The 19,312-nt window shown below is 40.3% G+C and overlaps 1 protein-coding gene across 3 annotated transcripts in view; it reads right to left on the bottom strand.

Annotated features, from left to right (window-relative positions):
• Positions 1-19,312, bottom strand: part of MYH10 (myosin heavy chain 10) — a 135,675-nt gene that overhangs the window by 57,505 nt on the left and 58,858 nt on the right. The window contains exons 6-11 of one of the 3 annotated variants that reach the window (XM_043527745.1): positions 14,431-14,460; positions 12,670-12,687; positions 10,015-10,107; positions 6,097-6,160; positions 2,937-3,035; positions 277-420 (exon numbers count right to left, since the gene is read on the bottom strand). In XM_043527745.1, coding sequence (XP_043383680.1) covers positions 277-420; positions 2,937-3,035; positions 6,097-6,160; positions 10,015-10,107; positions 12,670-12,687; positions 14,431-14,460 — 448 coding nt within the window. The remainder of the gene's footprint in view (positions 1-276; positions 421-2,936; positions 3,036-6,096; positions 6,161-10,014; positions 10,108-12,669; positions 12,688-14,430; positions 14,461-19,312) is intronic. The other 2 variants (XM_037914430.2, XM_037914433.2) reach the window with 2 other exon arrangements.

Raw genomic sequence — 19,312 nt, 5'->3', positions numbered from 1 at the left:
TCCTCACCAGTCTTAGGCACCCATTCAAGCCCAGTTCAAAAAGTAATTTACAATTATTATTGCACTATGTAGCAGTCTTTCTTGCGTCTATGTCAATTTTAGCTTAAAAATCAGAACATTTCTTTAAGTTTTTGAAGCGGTACAATGTTTGCCACAGGCTTTCAAAGCATCAAAACTCCATTAGATTTAAGTTTGGTTGTCAACATTTGTTTCATTTAGTTTTTGTAATTTTACATAAAAAGCAAGTACACTACAGAAATCAAAAAGACAACTTACACAAGATTTCCTCATGAGAAAAGCCCATGATGTGCATGGCTTCCATAGTCTCCTGAAAGTTATCTTTGTCTTGCTGCCCAGGAATGGGGATATAGCCATTAGACAAAAATCTGTAATTGTTAAATCCTTCAAGCAGCAAGTCAGCTGTAGTGGAGGGAAAAAAGTAAAAGCTTTGTGCACAAGTCTAATATTTAAAAAAAAAAAAAAATCTAACAAATAAATGGACTACCAGTTATATCAGCATTTAAATAAACTGAATTACAAGCAGTTACTCCAAATCTTCTTTAACTCTAGAAATGAGTTCAAGTGCTGAACCCAGCACAATCTTTAATATAAAAAGGCCCAATTACCAACAGCTTCAAGCTGGCTTTGTAAAAAACTGGATTAGCTCCTTGCACAGGGCATGAACGGGACACTGTTCTGCATAAGGGTTACTGCATTATGATGAAGTGAGCTGTAGCTCACGAAAGCTTATGCTCAAATAAATTTGTTAGTCTCTAAGGTGCCACAAGTACTCCTTTTCTTTTTGAATTACAATTGCAATCCTCTAGAGTAGTGGTTCTCAAACTGTGGCCCACAGACTGCTTGCGACCCAATCAGCACAGAGCTGCAGCCCATGTGACATCCTCAGCGCCATACAGGTAGTATTGGATGTGACCCACAATGGTAAATAAGTTGAGAACTACTGCTCTAGAGGAGGTATTGATACCGGCCATGCAGCAGCATCAGGTTAGTGGGTCTGGTGAAGATGTGCTAAATTGATGGGAGAGCGCTCTCCCGTCAATTTCTGTACTCATCCTACTCTTCTTGGGGAGGTGAAGTTGGCAGGAGAGTGTCTCCTGATAACACAACACGGTGTAGACACTGCGGTAAGTGAATCTAGCTACGTCAACTTCACTTACGGTAACTTAGGTAGCGTAACTTAGATCATTTACTGCCATAGTACAGATAAGGCCACAGACATTCCTTCAGCCTATGTCTGATGGCTGTCCAAACAGATTTTTATATACACACTTAAAGTGCTGAGATAGCCCAGGAATCCTAACCACACAGATTCCTCTTCAACATTAAAGGGAAACAGATATAGGACCAATTTTTCAAATGTGTATATTCACACACAGTAATGCATATCCATCCATGCTCCCTGGGTATTTGTGCACCTAAAAGTGAGTATATGCTAAGCTGCATGCACATGTGACTGAAATCACATATATCACATATATTAACCTTGATTGGCTGACTGGAAGCCAATTGCCTGTTTTGGAATAGCCATGGTCAACCACTGTTTAAAAGGTGCAAAGTTCAAGTAGTAGTTACACGTAAAGCTACGATTTAGTCAGAGGTTGCGGTACTCACGGAATCCGTGACTTCCAGTGACCTCTGACTTCAGCCTGCGGTGGTCGGGAGCTGCAGGGTCCCCTGCCACCGGTGGGGGCAGGGAGCTGCAGGGTACCCCACTGCCTCTGGAGCTCGAAGCCACCAAGGGCAGCAGGGGAACCCTCAAACTCCCAGCCATGGCAGGGAAACCCTCCAAGCTCCTGGCTGACATGGGAGATAGGGGGCACCCCACAGCTCCCAGGGGCAGAAGGGGACCCCCAGAGCTGCAGGGGTACCCAGCAGCCCCCAGCTGCTACAGGCAGCTCCTAGCCCCTGCACAGCTGCCCCGCTTCAAGCTGTGTGGGGACCCACAGATCCCTATTTTGTCACAGATATTTTTATTAAAAGTCACAGACAGGTCATCGCTTCAGTGAATTTTTCTTTTTTGCCCATTATCTCTCTGACTTTTACTAAAAATATGTGACAAAATCTTAGCCTTAGTTATACTACATACTAGCAGTTCTTTATTTTAAGGAATGTGACTAAGCATGGAGCTGTCCAGTATAACCCCACTCTTCCAGTAATGATATATGCCACACATTTGGGTAAGTACATGCAAGTTACCACAACTATACAGAGAAGAGGCGAGGCCCCACAGAATCACAGAATATCAAGGTTGGAAGGGACCTCAGGAGGTCATCTAGTCCAACCCCCTGCTCAAAGCAGGACCAATCCCCAATTTTTTGCCCTAGATCCCTAAATGGCCCCCCTCAAAGACTGAGCTCTCAACCCTGGGTTTAGCAGGCCAATGCTCAAACCACTGAGCTATCCCTCCCCACACTGCTGGAGCTAATTGATATTCACCATGGAAGTGTAAACATTACACTGAGACTGGTTTTCTTCAGGCTTTTATTGTGTGTTTGTTTGGCATTCTGCCCAGTCTGAGTGCGTGGTCCAGTACAGATTTGACACTTCCTGCCAACACACTCTGTGACTTGATGAAACTGAAATACTGCCAGCCTACCTTAGTGATTGCCAGCCAGGGACTCAATTAAGGGGCTACAAAACCCCTGGTCTGCACTGGTCCAGAGTTTGTGATCTGGAAGTCATTCACCTGAAATACTGCGGTTATGCAACAGCTGCGGAACCAACAAGTCTGCTGCAATATGAAGAGTGATTTCAGAATAAAGCCAGCTGTTTTCTTTTCATACCTCAGATCTCTGATCATTAATTACTCTTTGAAGCCCACGGCATACAGGAACTTCACAGCTCAAGCACTAAAAATGGCAAATTCAGAATACATAAGAACTGAACAGGGTGATAGGATTAGATTTGTAACTTACACTTTAGGTGTTCTCCTGCCCCAGAGAGCAGTTGATAGAAGATATGAAATGTTCGTTCATCTTTGGCCTGACGAACAGCACGAGACTTTTCCAACAAGTCTGATCATGAATAGTCAAGGATCTTAACTTGCATTGTGCATCTTTTCATGAGAAATTCAAAACATAAAATTATACAAACTGGGTTACATTAAAAGCAGAATTGTCATAAGGTAAATTTGGTGCTTGCTATGCTGGATTTACATCCTCAAGCAGTGACAAACAATTATGATTCTTTTTATACTTGTAACAAGATCTCTCCCTTTCTATTAGTTTTTTGCAGGAGACATAAAAGCCTACTGCGAGGATCAGATAGGGATTTTTTAGGAAGCTCTTAAATTCCCCCCCACCCCCGTGTTAATTTAGTAGTTAATTGGGGTCTGAGGCTTCCGCTGCCAGATCCTTTACTTTGCTTGTTGCACAAACAAGAAAATGTTCTAACATTACTCGCACATACATAAAAGGAACACTAAGAAACTAGAATTAATTTTCACTATAAAAGCTTTCCTTACTCCCTCTTTCTATATTTGTTGTAAGGTCTTTTTAAGAGGGAAAAATCCTTTCTTGAAAAATCTCTTAAATGACAAACACCTTCATTGGAGTCAGTCAATTTACATGGTTGCTCTCAGGTTCTGGTAAAGTCTAACATTGTTGTCTTCTAAAACAAAAAAGATGCACATAAAGGGGAGAAAGGAGCTTTAAAAAAAGAGACAGGAAAATGCAGCTTCTCTCTCTCTCTGGTGATTCAAGTTTAGTTGGTGAAAGATCATAGAGCACATAATCCAGTTAGCCCCTCCTGAACCATGCTTTAATCCCCTTTACTCTGGAAAAGGGTGGCTGGGTTGCTCTGATTTCCCCTGACCAGTCTGTTGGTTGCAAGGTTTTTACATAGATCAGGCTACTTTGGAAACTCTTTCTAGTTTGTTATGAACAGCTTGGTAGAGTGTTAGGTTTAGATTTGTCCATCCACCTAAGGCAGATGCTTATTAGATAAAAGGAAAAGAGATGGGAAAATAGTAGGAGGAATAAGATGGGGGGGGGCACTGACATTGCAGCAAGGAAAGGGGTTGTCTGGCATCATCTGGTGCCTCCTCCTTATCTGATCTGTAAGAACATATTTGAGGATCCAAAAAGGCCAGAGTTATAAATCCCCAGGTACCAGAACATGGCAAAGATCACCATGATGGTAATATTAGTTGAGAGGATGAAGATCCCAATACTGTCTAACTGAATAAGTTACCAATTATTCCTCAGAAGTGTCCAAAAAGAGGGACAGGGAGAAGACACCATCAGACGTGCTCAACCAACATAAATTTGATAGGTTTCAGAGTGCTAGCCGTGTTAAGTCTGTATCAGCAAAAACAACGAGGAGTCCTTGTGGCACAAGAGACAAACAAATTTATTTTGGCCCACTGATTTGCGGAATCCCCAAATAAATTTGTTAGTCTCTAAGGTGCCACAAGGACTCCTCATTTTTTAATTTTTTTTTTTTTGATAAATTTGATAATTCACATATACACTGTTATTCTCATCTTAAGAAAATTCTGGTGTCTCAACAATTTTGTAAGTTCACCCCAAGCCTTTAGACGTCTCAATCAGAAATTTAAGCTTTAGTTTAAACCCACTCACTTATAATAGTTTTGGGGCTCCATTTTATAATCTCTCAGCAACTTTATATAAACAGGTTTCAAAACACAGTCAAATTAAAAGTTTGAGTTTGTAATTCCAGCAAATTAACTTCTTTGGTGCTGGTTGGCTTTCCCTAATGTAAAAACAACCACCACCACTTGCAGTGGACAAGTTGGCATCCTAAAGTAAACCATGCTTTCAATAAGTCTTTCAAAAACGGCATAGCTGAATCCTCAAACGCCACCAAAAAGAAGTGCGGTCTAAATATTTTGACATCAAAATTCTGTATGGCACTTGTCATTTCAAAAATGTTTTTTAAAGTTAGTGTTTACACATTTCTCTCACTTTAATGAGTTTAACAGAAATAAACATTTTCTAAATTTCAAAGTTTGTGCAAATGGAGAGGTTGCTTCATATAGGATGCTGTACATATATCAGATTAATTCCTTTCATTTTTCTATATTGAAATGAAGTGCAATACAATTTTGTTTTATAAAGGATACAGGTAACCTATCAATTTAGCCCAGTAACGTACCAGCTGGAACAAACCTAACTTCTCTCTCCCTACTGGACACGAAATTCTCCAATTTTCATGAAGCTAAACAAAATAATTCTGCTCAGCTATTTAGACAATAAGCCTGGATTTTTTACAGATACTTAGAGTTGTAACACCTACCTGATTTAAGAACCATATTGATTTAGGCACTTGAGCCTTAATCCCATTCCTCCAGAGAGCATACTCAACTCTGAGATTAACACCCTGACTCTTCTATTACAATGCAAGGAGAGCAACTTTCAACAAAACAAAATGGAATACTACAGACAAGTGATCATCTGGAAGTATGGAAGAAATAGGAATCAAGACCATTCAGCAAAAACTGAATTATTAGACTTCATATAACAAAAGGCACTGCACAGATGTAATTAACAAAAATGGGACAGAAGTTGGCCTTGCAGTTGAAACTTAATTCTGTCGGTATATATTCGGATGAGTAAAATACAGCTCCCCTTCCCCCCTGGATGCGCTGCCTATGCGACCCAAACGAGAAAAATCGTGCTTGTGACAATGGGGACACACAGGGCGGAGATCAGCTGATTAAGGTGGTACCATTTCCAGTGTCACTTTATGAAGTACTGGCTTACCTTAATTGGTTTTCCCAATAAACACCACACAGTCATACCTTCAGAACAGTCACAATCTAGCAGATTTCAAACAAAGTATTACATTTTGTGACAATTTATTTCAGAGTAAAAGGAAATTCTCAGACTTCTTGATAGTATGATAAACTGTTTTGAAACAAAGGGAGGATTGAGAGTCCAAGAAAGCATTCACACTATGATAACTTATGTCACTAAGTTCACCAAATGTTATTTCCTGCAAATGTGTTAATGATGTATTACAAAGAATTCTAAGCAATACACAAAGTTAGAGAGACAAAAGATTGAGTGAGTCACTTCATATTTTAACCGACATTGCACTGCTGAAGCAGGATACAGGTCTCAATGTTGGCCCCAACAATATAACCCGTAACATCAAAGTTAATTCTAATGAACTTGCCCTGGAAAAGAAAGACAACTTTAAAAAAAATTGTTTTGTTTTTTATGTTAAAACATCTCTCTCATTTAAAAAAAGGCATACAGTAGAACCTCAGAGTTACAAACATCTCGGGAATGGAGAATGTTCATAACTCTGAACACAACATTGTGGTTGTTTTTTCAAAAGTTTACAACTCAACATTGACTTAGTACAGCTTTGAAACTTTACTATGCAGAAGAAAAATGCTGCTTTCCCTTTATTTGAGTAGTTTGCGTTTAACACAACACTCTAGTGCATTTGCTTTCCCTCTCTCCCCTGCCCACCCTTGCCTGTACCTGATTGTGTACTTTTGGTTCCAAATGAGGTGTGTGGTTGACTGGTCATTTTTTAACCCTGGTGTTCATAACTCTGAAATTCTACTGTATTAGGTAACATTTGCATCAGTCTTAATAGGTGATAAGTATTTAATACAGATAATAGTGGCAAGATATCATTCATTCACACCATTCATACACTTTCAGTTGTATTCCATTAAAATGTTGCAATCTACTATACGGTGAGATGTACTGTAAAAAGAGACACTGCAGTTTTTCCAGAGTCTCAAAATAAGGTCAGTGTGTAACCCAGATAGACACCTTTTATACTGTTATGAAAGAAAGTTTTTCCTAAAAGGTCATTTAATTTTAATGCTGATGAAAGACGCAAGAAGTTGAAAGGCTGGCAACAGCAGTATAAACTTTCTCCTGAACAAGTCTCCATCCTGACTTGAAGGCACACCTCCAGTGGAGTGAATTCATTCTCTGCACCCATTCAAGTCATTCTGACAAGGTCATATCTACACTAGGGAAAGAAAAAAGGTGTAATTTTTAAAATAAGATGGCTTTTCATAAATCCAGAGTTTAGACAAGATAGGGAATAGTTTGACCTCTATGCAACTGTTCAAAATGAAACCACCACTTGCCTTGTCTACATTAGTTTTACAATGAGATGTGCCATCTTGTTGGCAATACAACACATTTTCCTAGTATCAGGACATGTCTACAGAGTGCAATGTAGAGATGTGCCAAGTAGGAACTAGACTGAGATGACCAAATCTTTTGATATCGCATCTGCCATTCACATAGCACAAGCCACACCTGAATCAGTCTTTTAGAGATAAAAACCTCAGTGCATCACTTGATCCATCCAATACCCCTAACATTATGGATTGCTTAAAAAGTCCAAAGTATGCACAGACTGGCATGCTTATGTGCTTAGTTATCTTATTGCTCTATTGTGCAATTTAAGTGGTTACAGGAAGAATTTTACCACAGAGTAAACAATGCAACTCCAGTTAGGGACCTTATCTTCAAGTTGACTCCCTCAAATGGTGTCTAAATCTGGGTTCAGAGGTCTAACTTTTGGACACACATGCATGAAAACTGGGCCTAGAAGTACTACAGAACAATGTCCTAGTCATGTTTAAGTTTACTTGAATGCTCCCAAAAATATGCCACTGTGCTCTGTTAATCATATAAAAATTTGTGGTTAAACTGGGAGAACTTCGGCCTCCACAACTGTGAATCTAGCACTACAGCTTATTTTAAAACGTATGAAAGATGTGCAAGCTCATAACGGCCAGAGTTTGGTCTCAGACATCACTGCACAGAAGATCAGAATACTCAATAAGCTCACTTTGAGACAGGTAACAGGCATGATGTATGGTGAACATATCTGTTTCTTTCATTAGGAAAAAAATATAGCTTTCTGGAAATGTTAAGAATAAAAAGATGAATGAACTGACTTCTTGTTTAATTTATGTCAAAACAGATTAGAGAGTCTGTACCGCACTAGTAAGTCTACAGTGACAGCTTTTTGAAACTTACAAGTAGATGCCACACCATCTGCTATAAGAACAGAATATTCCAGATATGCCACTTAAATTTGAAAACACAGAAATACTATGAGAAGACTCAAGTCACAGATATTTAAGCAATAACTGAAAAAGCAGAACCTTCAAACCAGTGACTGGATGATAGGCTGTGCATTACTGAATTTATCAAACCACCAAGCGAACAAATAAAGGCTAATGGATCACAATGTATTTTCCAATTTGACAACTAGTTTAGTTCTGTTTACAACATACACAAGCAAAAAAGATGGCAAGAAACCTGTTCTGTGGGGTCTGCAATCCCAAATTCGATTAAAACTACAACCAAAAGACTATAATGGGTAAAAGGATAGGGAAGTTGGAATTTTACTTCCTGGTATACTATCTAACATAAGAACTGTATATTTTGTAGGAGTGTAGCCCTGACAACCTCACTACAGTACTCTCTGCTATTAAATTACAGAAAGTTGGGAGAGGCTGCTGGTTTTTGTGCTAAGTAACAAGGCACTACACTTCAAATCTAGAGATAAAAGAATTCATACTGCATTTTCCTTTTGTGGGAGAATTTCTGTCATTTCCTTTTAAATCCTTATTATTGAAGACTACTGAAGGCACCATCTGGAGTGCATTATACTTACTGCTTTATAAAAATAAGGCCAGAGCCACTTGAGTGACTATGTTCACAATGGCAATGCAAACTTAAAGAAAAAAAATGCAAAACAGATGCTTTAGAGCTTTCATAAAAAAGTATGTTCATTAAATTAGTAGTCTTCGAGGAATCCAAGAAATGAAATAAAATGGAATTACTGGGCAGCTGAAATCTGTTGAGATTATGAAGTTTATATCCAACACATCTGAATACCAACCATTACTGTAAATAATGTGGCTTTAAGAATTTTCAAACTTGCATTTCTGTGGTGTCCTTCCTAGCTTTTGATTGATAGGAACTATTTAAAGGATCTAACCAAGACAGTAAAGGCCATAAAGTTGTTCAAAGTGAATTCTTACTCAAAACTTCACCGCCAATTTTGTAAGACAGATATAAAAGTTTTATTTGCTCTGTAAAATTTAGTTTACACTTTAGCAAGAGCACAGCTTCTTTAACCATTCTGGGGTTTATATATAAACTGGGACCCCATTCTGAGGTTAAGAAAGAGTTAAGAAGAGTTTCTATCCATGCCTTGAGTTGCCCTACCAGTTTGTAAAGTATAAGTGTAAAACCAAAGAAAATGCTTTTCCTCTCCCCTATTGATATTTGAAAGACCTCTAAAAACAGAAGGTGACATGGGAAACATTTTAAACTGATTACACAAGTGCTCTATGCATAGACAGCTCTCCAGTCTTTCAATCATAATCTTAGATTTTACTCAACAGTAAGTGAAAAATCCACACAGAAGCATGATTTTTGTTTTTTAAGTTGACATCCCTTTAAGACTGACAAACCCATGAAATTCTAAACCAAGTTGATCTCAAAGCTGGATATTCAGTCATAACCAATTGGTGTCTAAAGTTGTGAGGGAATGGGAGGAATAGCTATAAAATAGTTGCTATGGGCTCTCAAATGATATGCAGTTAGGTAATTCACTAACTACTCTGTACATAAGCCACAGTTCAGGTCTATTGTGTAATTACTACCTTGTGTCATAGGCTATGTGCAGGACACACTGCCATCTGGGGAAAAAGTTTACCAATACGCACCTCATGTAAACAGGACAATGGTCTACTCAGGGATAGATGAGCCTAGGAGTTTTGTATTAAAGCAAGTGTTTGCCTACCACATTGCAACCATAGCATCTCTAGTAAATTAAATATGCTGGATACAGTATTGGAATAAGACTTCAAAGTTTCAATATACAAACTTCAGTTGAATTCAAGAAGGTAGTGTGTAAAGGAAACTTCCAATACCAATAAGGTAGGTTCTCACAGAGAGCTATGCCTATGAGTAGGTAAAAATGTATATTTTTGTGAACAACCATCCAGGTTTTGGATTTTTTTTAAAAACTTACAAAACGGGAAGAGTTGTCATTTTTCACAGTCTTTGCATTCCCAAAGGATTCCAGAATGGGGTTCGCCTGCAGAAGCTGACGTTCCAGCTCCCCCTAAGAAAACCACACAAACACAAAAGCAAACTTATATGAAACCCATGTGTATGTCAGACTGTCCCTGATTCTGTTTCCTTTCTGATCATTTTACCACAGGTGCGTGACAAGATCTTCAAACACGTTGCCTTTTATTTGTTTGATTCCTTGCTCTGTTGACACTCTTCACTGGAATAGAGAAGATGGCATCTATTGTACAGAAAAGTGACTGAGCTTAGGTGGGCTGATGTTAGAAACACTGAACATAAAAAGGTGAATTCAAGTTCAGGGCTAATGAATTAGGCACAGAAGTCAGAGTAAAGCCCATATGCTGTTTTTGCAGGGGGAAAACAATTTGACAAAGTAATGTATAATCTTTGGATTTCTGTGTAAGATGTTTCTGCAAATTAGATCTTTAGGATGGTTAATGATCAGTATCTAAACCAGAATCATATAGGACAGCAGGTGCTTTAGCATGCACCATCAGTCAGCAAGCTGTTGATTCTCATAGCTAACTTGAGATTTTGGACAGAATTTGTGGTATTTCAATGTACTCTGAGCTGGAGTAAGTATGACACAAATGGCATAAGTGAAATTGAATAATGCCAAATTGTAAGATTAATTATTTTCAAATTTACACAGCAAGTCAACATTTGCTGTACATAGCTGTACTATTATTTATAAAACCCAATTGTTTTAAAGCTTCCTGAAGTTTAAGATAGTGAATTTAGAATTCATAAGGAGCAAGTACCTTAAGGAACTGAAAAAGAGCCTTTTCAATTACTGCCCATTAGAAGATCTGGCTAGTATAACCAGGTCTGTGCTGCATCCATGAGCCCACAGAAGTAGCAAGTGTGTGGAAGATGTGATACTATTTCCTGCCCCAAAGGATGGTAACAAAAAGTGGAATTATGTCTCTGGAATGTAATCACAAAATTAGTGTTCATAAATCTGCTTTTTCCAATCATTTACCATTTATAGCACACTGAGGAGTAAAACTCCTGGACTGAATGAACAACTGACAATGAGAGACATCACACACCTCTGTTAGTCCTTACATATGTCAATGATTACACAAACTATTTTTTAAAACTCACTTTGATTAATGCCTGTTAGATGCTTTTATTTTTAAGTTGTAACATATACCAGATTTGTTGAAAACTGATTCCTGCTCATTCTTGATCTGTTACTTGATCTCAGGTAGACTGCACAAAGTATGATCCACTTCAAAAACAGATTTCCTTTAGAACTGTATATCCTTTGAATCCTAGAGTTCCTAAAAACATTCAGAGCAGTCTCCCAGACTAACAACTGAACATTTACGGAGGACCCACACAAATATTGTATTCAGTTCCCAGTGTTTTAAAAAGAAAAAAAGTGTTCAACACTGTACCAACAGAAACCAACTCTGAGAAAAATTTTTAGCACCTACTCAGTGTAAAGTGTTTGTAATACTGGCCTGTCTTTTTATATACTGTCTAAATAGCTTGTTCAGAATCTCTGATCCAGATGGTAGTGGGCAGCATCTTGTTCACGTTTTTGCGCATTCATCGTTAGCAGATGTCAGGGACGGTTAGACAGAAGCCTGCTCACCTTTTTGTACTCAGCATGAAACAGACTAAATTAAAGATGTGAAATGAAGTAAGCCAACACCTTTCACAAAAGGATGCACGCAAGTGGTTGCTCACTCAGATTTCAGTTTCTACTTAGCCTGGAAACAACAGATATTGGTTTCAAAATTTTGGCCTAAAGGCAGCACACTGCGTTACCACTGAAAGAGCCGGGTACTAAAGACCTGTGCTGTACATACTTCAAAGTCTACCTAAGAGCAACCAAAGTAAAAATATCAGAAGCGCAAAGTAATGGTTTGGTCTGATAAGGGGAAACATTTGCATTATATATCATTTCAGAATGACCTAAAACGTAATAGCCTCCAATTTAGTTTGGAGAAACTGTATTGATACTTAATTTATGGAGAGTGTTGATCTCTATTCAGGGGATTTTGAATGTTTGAAGTACACAGGTTGGGAAAACTGTTCAGAAGAAAGCAGAATTAGAACTTATTTGTCACTGTTCTTTAAGAATCAGGATAGGAGTGGTGAGGAATGGTAAAGAGGAGAAACTTGATTACAGCCTAAAAAGCTATAATGTTTTTTCCTCGCTGAAGTTTTTGGTATTCATGACTAGGTAAGAAGGAACTTATCACAGACTACTAAACAACTCACTCATACTTAAGTATTCTCTTCGTAAGTTTTAAAATAGATTTAATAGTTTTAAATTATAGACTAAATTCAATTAATTTTATGAAATCAGTTATCCTATTCAGAAACATTCCACAGAGATTTTAGAATGAAGGCAAGATTGGGCTAGATTCCCCTACTTATACAGTCAAATAGATCTTGGAAAAAGCAGCATCAAGATATTGTGAAAAGTGAAGTCATGCAATAAATTCATGCAGATCAATAAAGCAATGTTAGAGCAAAGACAAGAGATACTGTTATCTCAGTTTTAGAAAACCAGCATCCCAGTGATTTGGTTCATTGTGAAATCTGGGTGAGAGACAGGGAGCTACATGCTACTCACATACAACAGGGATCCACTCTGTAGTTCAAAATGACAGTGAAACAAAATGTTAATGGTTATGATTTATGCAATATACCAACAATTCCGGATTAGAATTTAAAATACTCCTATTGATGTATTTAAAATATGAACATAATTGGACATTTTTTAATCCTGATGTGAACAGGTCCATTGGCAAAAAAAGCAATCCATCTAAACAGTATTCATTAGTTTCTGGTTTTACAGCAAAGAAGCACTTGAGTAAAGACTTCAAGTAAAATTTCAGAATTGCTCGTGTCCTGTTGATTTTCAGTGAGATTTAGGCACTTAAATACCTATGTATTTTTGGAAGTGGGACTTGGGTGCTTTTGAAAATGTTACCTTTATATAATCCTGGTGACCATGACAGACACAAACTTACCTCCTGAAAGAAGTGATCAGAGCAGTTGTTCTCAAACTTTTGTATTGGTGACCCCTTTCACACAGCAAGCCTATGAGTGCAACCCCCCTTATAAATTAAATATTAAAAAAGTAACACTATTATAAATGCTAGAGGCAAAGCGGGGTTTGGGATGGAGGCTGACAGCTCACAACCCCCCAAGTAATAGCCTTGCGACCCTCTGAGGGGAATGACCCCCAGTTTTGAGAACCCTTGGATTAGAGCGTATACTTTGTCTGGTGTGCTTTTCCTTCTGCATTAGGGAGTCCCAATTTTACCCTTAACTCCCCATTTCTGTTAATTAAAGCAGTAGAGATCACACCACGTTCTGTACATGGGAATCCAGACATCCCCACTGACAGCTCAGCAGTACTCCATCATGTCATAAGAAAGGGGAGGGGTTAAAACTCAATAATTACTGCTTCCCTACTCCTTCCTCTGTCAGGAATCAGAGAGCATCATTGTCATGATGACTCCAGACAGCCTGAGAAATAAGAGAAGCTCAAGCACACTCTGAAGATTTCAACCCATACAGGACTGAGCAGCCACTAAACTGTTGGGTCAGGTTATAGCAAGTCATGGCAGATTTTGCACTTTAGAGGAAGTCTTCGTTTTCCCAAGCCCTGTACTGTTGTGAAGAATATCATCTCAATGTGTAACCTGAGCAGCTATAACACATTCAAGCACCCAAGCTTTTAGGATTAATGTGCATTTACGTTTCCATTAGTTTAATTTAAATAATTTCTTACGCACATCACTTAGTAATGCCAAAGTATTCTGCACTAAAATCTCCACAGTACATTTACCAAGGGCATACAGTGAGGTGGAGGATTTAAATTGGTGGTAAAGATGGCGCTTTTGCTTCAGGACAGATTAGGGTTGCCAAGCCTCCAGGATTAGCCTGGAGTCTCCTGGAATCAGCATCTATCTCCCAGTGAATATTGAAAGCACTCCGGAAGATTTTAATAGGATATTTTAAGAAAATGACATTATGTCATTGGGGGGGGGGGGGGGAGGAGGAAGAGAAATCTCCTGGAATAGCTTAAATCTGTGTTGGCAACTGTAGGACAGATAGATACCAGATTTTATTCTGGAGCATTGCAAGCTAGTATAATTCAAAGTCTGTTACTAGTCAGTGCTTTTGTACAAAATGAATAAATACATTTTGCTCAGATTACTTAGTTGCATACTTGTACTAGTCTGTCACCACTTCGTGATAAACATGCCACCAAATTAGTTGTATACAGACATTTAAAATTGATCGCTCATCTCATCATACAAAAATAGTTGGAAATATATGAATTAATCCATATAAACTTAGAAGCATAAAGAAAAACACTTGCCTGATGTTTCACGGGTTTAGGTGATTCGGGCTGTTCATTGCAAACAAACAAATGCACGTGTTAGCAAGTCTGCATTTTTCCAGCTGCAAGCTATATCCCATATTAATTATATGTGTTAGTTTAACCAAACACTCAGTTCATGGAAATGGTTTTACCCAGTTACTGTAGCTAGAAGCAGAGCTATTATATTTCATTTGCCATTTCCTACTAAATTTTCTTATGCATATTCAAAGAACTAATGCCATATGAAATACACTTGCCAGAGAGTAAGTCTTCCCTCACACATACTGGCATTTATGGCATAACGGGCTACTGCAGAGGCAAGAATTTAACTAGTTGCTGTATACATATATGTATGTACATATACATACAGCTAAAAATATCTAAAATAAAATTAAGTTGCTCTTTCTCTGCAGGCTTAATCACTGGACATTGTATTTGTTCAGTAGTATGGCATTCAGCATCCTTCTAAAGAAACTATACTGGTCCTAAGAGATACCAAGAGGAAGGTGGTCTGAGCACTTTCTTCTCCCCCCACCTCCCCAGAAAGGAGGTTTTTGCTGTATAATTCCTTTTTGGAATTAAATGTGCAAACTCCTATCTTGAGCAGGGGGTTTCAAGTGATTTTTCTCCCTAGGAGAAAGTGAATGTTGTTGGAAGACACTTAATTGGACTTTGAGGGAGAAAATGCTGTTAAAATATGAAAGTACTGTGTAGATGTAGTAGAAATTTTCCAAATTTTTATTTTGACAGAAAACAAGATGAATTCTTGGGGAAATTTTTGCAAAATAAAAAGAATAAAATCTAATTTTTTCAGCCAGCTCTAGTACTATGTAAGGCCTGATCCTAAAACCTTTGCTCACATAGAGGACACAAAAGGGCTGCAAGTTCAGGCCCTCAAGATCAAAAAAGACCATTTTAAATCTTACTGTAAAACAGCCTTTGATTACACTAGAATTTTAGTTATTTAGCTACAAATTTAAGTGGACAAATTATTTTAGAATAGAGTCCACTGATCTGCAAAAACAAAACCTATTTAGTTCAAACCACTGCAAGCTTGTGTGTGGACCAGCCCTATGTTAAAGGCTTTAGGCTCCTTTTTAAAAAACAATTAGTTTTACATTTGGCAAAACCAAATTTGCCAATTTCTCTTTTCATTAATGCTTTCCACTTGAATTAGATTTAATTGAAAGATGTTACTCTATTTAAATCAAATATTCCTGGTCAGGAAGGCCTCCTAGTCCCCAGAAGACTTCCTGATTTGGTTAACTGTTGCAAACCTATATAGAGCCATGCCCCTAATTCTGCTCCATTTCCCTCCCTGCACCACAAGTTTATAACCTCTGCACTGGCTTTTTAAAACACCATGGAAGCACACAAACATTCTATAAATTTGCCTTTTCTCCAGTTTTTGGAATTGTATATCAAAAAGCAATGTTAAGAGAACATTAAGGTTGCAAAATTAAGCCTTCTAAAAAAGTTAACCTGAATTCTGGCATTTCCTATCTGTGATCATATAATGAAAGATCTTTTCCTACAAGATTTCTGTTATTCATTCCACAGAATGGACCTGTGCACCTTCTACCCAGCTAGCCCCAGGTCCCTTTGCCCTCTTCCAACAGTTCCTCACCCATCTGTCCTGTCCCCTCTCCCAGCCTCCAGTTATTCCCTCTACCAGCTCCCAGTCTGCCCCACCCCGTGTTCACTGCTGGCACACACTCAATATTGAGAATAAAGGTGCCGGATTTGGAGCCATGGACAGCACAAGGGACAGGCTCCCTGCTTTGAGTTCCGGTGCCTGGCCTGGATACCATTTACAGGGAAAGTCCTGCTTTGCCCCTGCAGCTCTAGGCTGGAACATAGAATTATAGAAATGTAGGGCTGGAAAGGACTTTAAGAGGTCACCTAGTCCAGCACCCTGTGCTGAGACAGGATTAAGTAAATCGAGAATCACCCTGACAGGCATCTAACTTGTTCTTAAATGCCACCAATGAAAAGGATTCCATGGCCTTTCTAAGTAACCTGTTCTAGTGCTTAACTATCCTTATAGTTAGAAAGTTTTCTTCTAATAACTAACCTAAATCTCCCTTACTGCAAACTAATCAGATTACTTTCTTGTCCTACCCTTGGACATGGAGAACAACTGATCACTGCCCTCTTTATAAGAACTTTTTACATATTTAAAGACTGTTACGTTTCCCCTTGGTCTTCTCTTCTCTTGATAATTATTTCAATCTTTCTCCATAGGTCAGGTTTTCTGCCTTTTGTCATTTGTGTTGCTCTCCTCTCTAACTTGTCCACATCTTTCTTAAAGTGTGGGACCCAGAAGTGGACACAGTACTCCAGCTGAGGCCTCGCCAGCACCAAAAACAGTAGAACAGTTACCTCTCATCTTAATCCAATACGACACTCATGTTAATACAACCCAGAATGACATTTGCCTTTATTATAACAGCCCCACACTATTAACTCACTCAATTAGTGGCCCATTATATACACCCAGACCCTTTTCTGCAATACAGCTGCCTAGTCAGCTACTCTCCATTTTGTATTTGAAATGCAATTAAGACAAGTTCTACACCTAAGAAGGAAAAATCAAATGCACATTTTATTGATTGCAAACAAATTCTCCAAATTGTCACGGTCATTCTGAATTCTGTTCCTCCAAAGTGCTTGCAACCCCTTCCAGCATGCTCAGCTGCTCCACGGGGATAGTGCACATGCAGCCTGGTTACCACTAGGAGCAGTGAGGGGCTGGAGTGTCCTCCATGCAGACTGAAAATTCAGAGGTTATTAGGGTGACCAGGTGTCCGGTTTTCGACGAGAACACCCGGTTGAAAAGGGACCCTGGCAGCTCCAGTCAGCACCGCCGACTAGGCAATTAAAAGGTCCAGTCGGCAGTGCTGCGGAGCTAAGGCAGGCTACTCCCCTACCCGTCCTGGGGCACCACACTGCGTCCCAGAAGCAGCCAGCAGGTCTGGCTCATAGCTGGGGGGGGGCGCCCCCCACGGGACTCCGTGCGCGGGGGGGGGGGGGGGGGGGAGAGCCTGCAGCCAAGAGCGGGGCGCGCCATGGAGCATCCTGACCCCACTCCCCCTCGCTTAGGAGCTGGACCTGCTGGCCACTTTCAGGGTGCAGCATGGTGCACTCAGACAGGCAGGCAGCCTGCCTTATCCCCCCTGCTGCACCCCTGACCAGGAGCCACTCAAGGTAAGCTCACACCCCAACCCCCAGCCTTGAGCCCCTCCAAACCCAGAGCCCTTTCCTGCACCCCAAACCCTTTGTCCCCAGCCAGCACCCACCAGCCTAAAGCCTATACCCCCTCCAGCACCCCAACCCCCTTCCCCAGCCCAGAGCCCCCTCCCCACACCCTGAACCCCTTGGCCCCACCCCCAGCCTGGAGCCTCCTCCTGCACCCCAAGCCCCTCATCCTCAGCCCCACAGCCCACCTCCCCAGCTTGAGCCCTCACTCCCTTCTGCACCCCAACTCCCTCATGCACCCTGAACCCCTCATTTCTGGCCCCACCCCAGAGCTCGCACCCCCATTTAGAGCCCTCACCCCTTCCCGTACTCCAACACCTGCCCCAGTGAAAGTGAGTCAGGGTGGGGTAGATCGAGCCACTGAGGGAGGGGGAAAATGTAGTGAGCAGGGGCAGGGCATCAAGGAAGGGGCAGGGCTAAGGTGTTCGGTTTTGTGCAATTGGAAGGTTGGCAACCCCAGAGGTTATAGTTGCTGAATTATAAGTCTCTAAACTCTTTGAAAACAAAATCTGTTTCCAGATGCTTGGTAGGAGCTTGCTAGAGCTTCGCCACTATAATATCTGAAAACTCTTATCTGCACTGAGCATGCTCCAGCCTCTCAGCTCCCACATGCTACCAGACTGCACTGTGTGCCATCCCCACAGAGCTACTGAGCATGCTGGAGGTCAGGACTTTTCCTACAACTGCAGCACCTGGCTGCTGCGTGCTAGGGTAGAGCCGAGTACCAAACAGAGAGCAGGGAGCCTCTCTCTTCTGTGCTGTCTATGGGCTGTCCTGCTGGTGCTCAGGCAGCACAGAGGAGGAAGGTGACACTCAAATGCAGAGAGAACAAGAGCTGGATGGAGTGGGGGGGAGAAGGAGGCTAGAAGAAGAGTAGATGGAGACAAAAAGCCAGGGAGAGTAGACTAGTTGGGCAAGGAGACTGCAAGCCAGGGGAGCGAAGAAAAAGAGAAAGAGGAGATCAGGTGAAGATTGGGACTGCAAAAAGGCAGGGGTAGGGAGAAGGCAGGACAACGTACAGGTTGGAGGGGGAATGGGCAGAAGGGTCTGTGCCCACCAGAGCACACTTCGCCAGAGCCTCGAATGGAACCCAAGATTCCAGAGTCTCACTGTTTTTCTGCGGTCAACAAATATCTGTGAAACCCAAAACGCAGAGTATACATTTCATGCCCTTTTGGTGCTGGTCCACAGAATGGATGACACTGCTATCATCAGTTACTCCCTTTGCTCAAAGAGCAGGCGTATGTGTGATGGATCTAAAAGGTTCCAACCTGGTGATGAACCATATGGATTTCAATGACAATACATGATGGAATTTATTTCTTAAAATCCTAGGTAATTAATCTCTAGGAAATGCCAGAGTTAAGGTTGACTGTGCAACTTTAATTCAGCTTCCTTGTGCATACGATACAGTCTTTAATTACATTATCACAAACTAATTTTTCCACAGAGCCCCCGCTGTCTCATTCAGTGCCTAGCTTAGACAGCTCTCACTGAACAAACAGCTATTCAATATTTTGTTTCATCTTTGTTGTGCAACGTGTATCCCCATGCCTTATTTACTGCACACTATTCAAACCCTGCTCTGACCTCAGAATTGACTTCCCTGTACACTTTTTTA

This window comes from Chelonia mydas, chromosome 14 (genome assembly GCF_015237465.2).
Source record: "Chelonia mydas isolate rCheMyd1 chromosome 14, rCheMyd1.pri.v2, whole genome shotgun sequence".
NCBI lineage: Eukaryota > Metazoa > Chordata > Testudines > Cheloniidae > Chelonia > Chelonia mydas.
The sequence above is the reverse complement of the archived record's forward strand: the minus strand, read 5'-3'. Positions and strand labels throughout refer to the sequence as shown.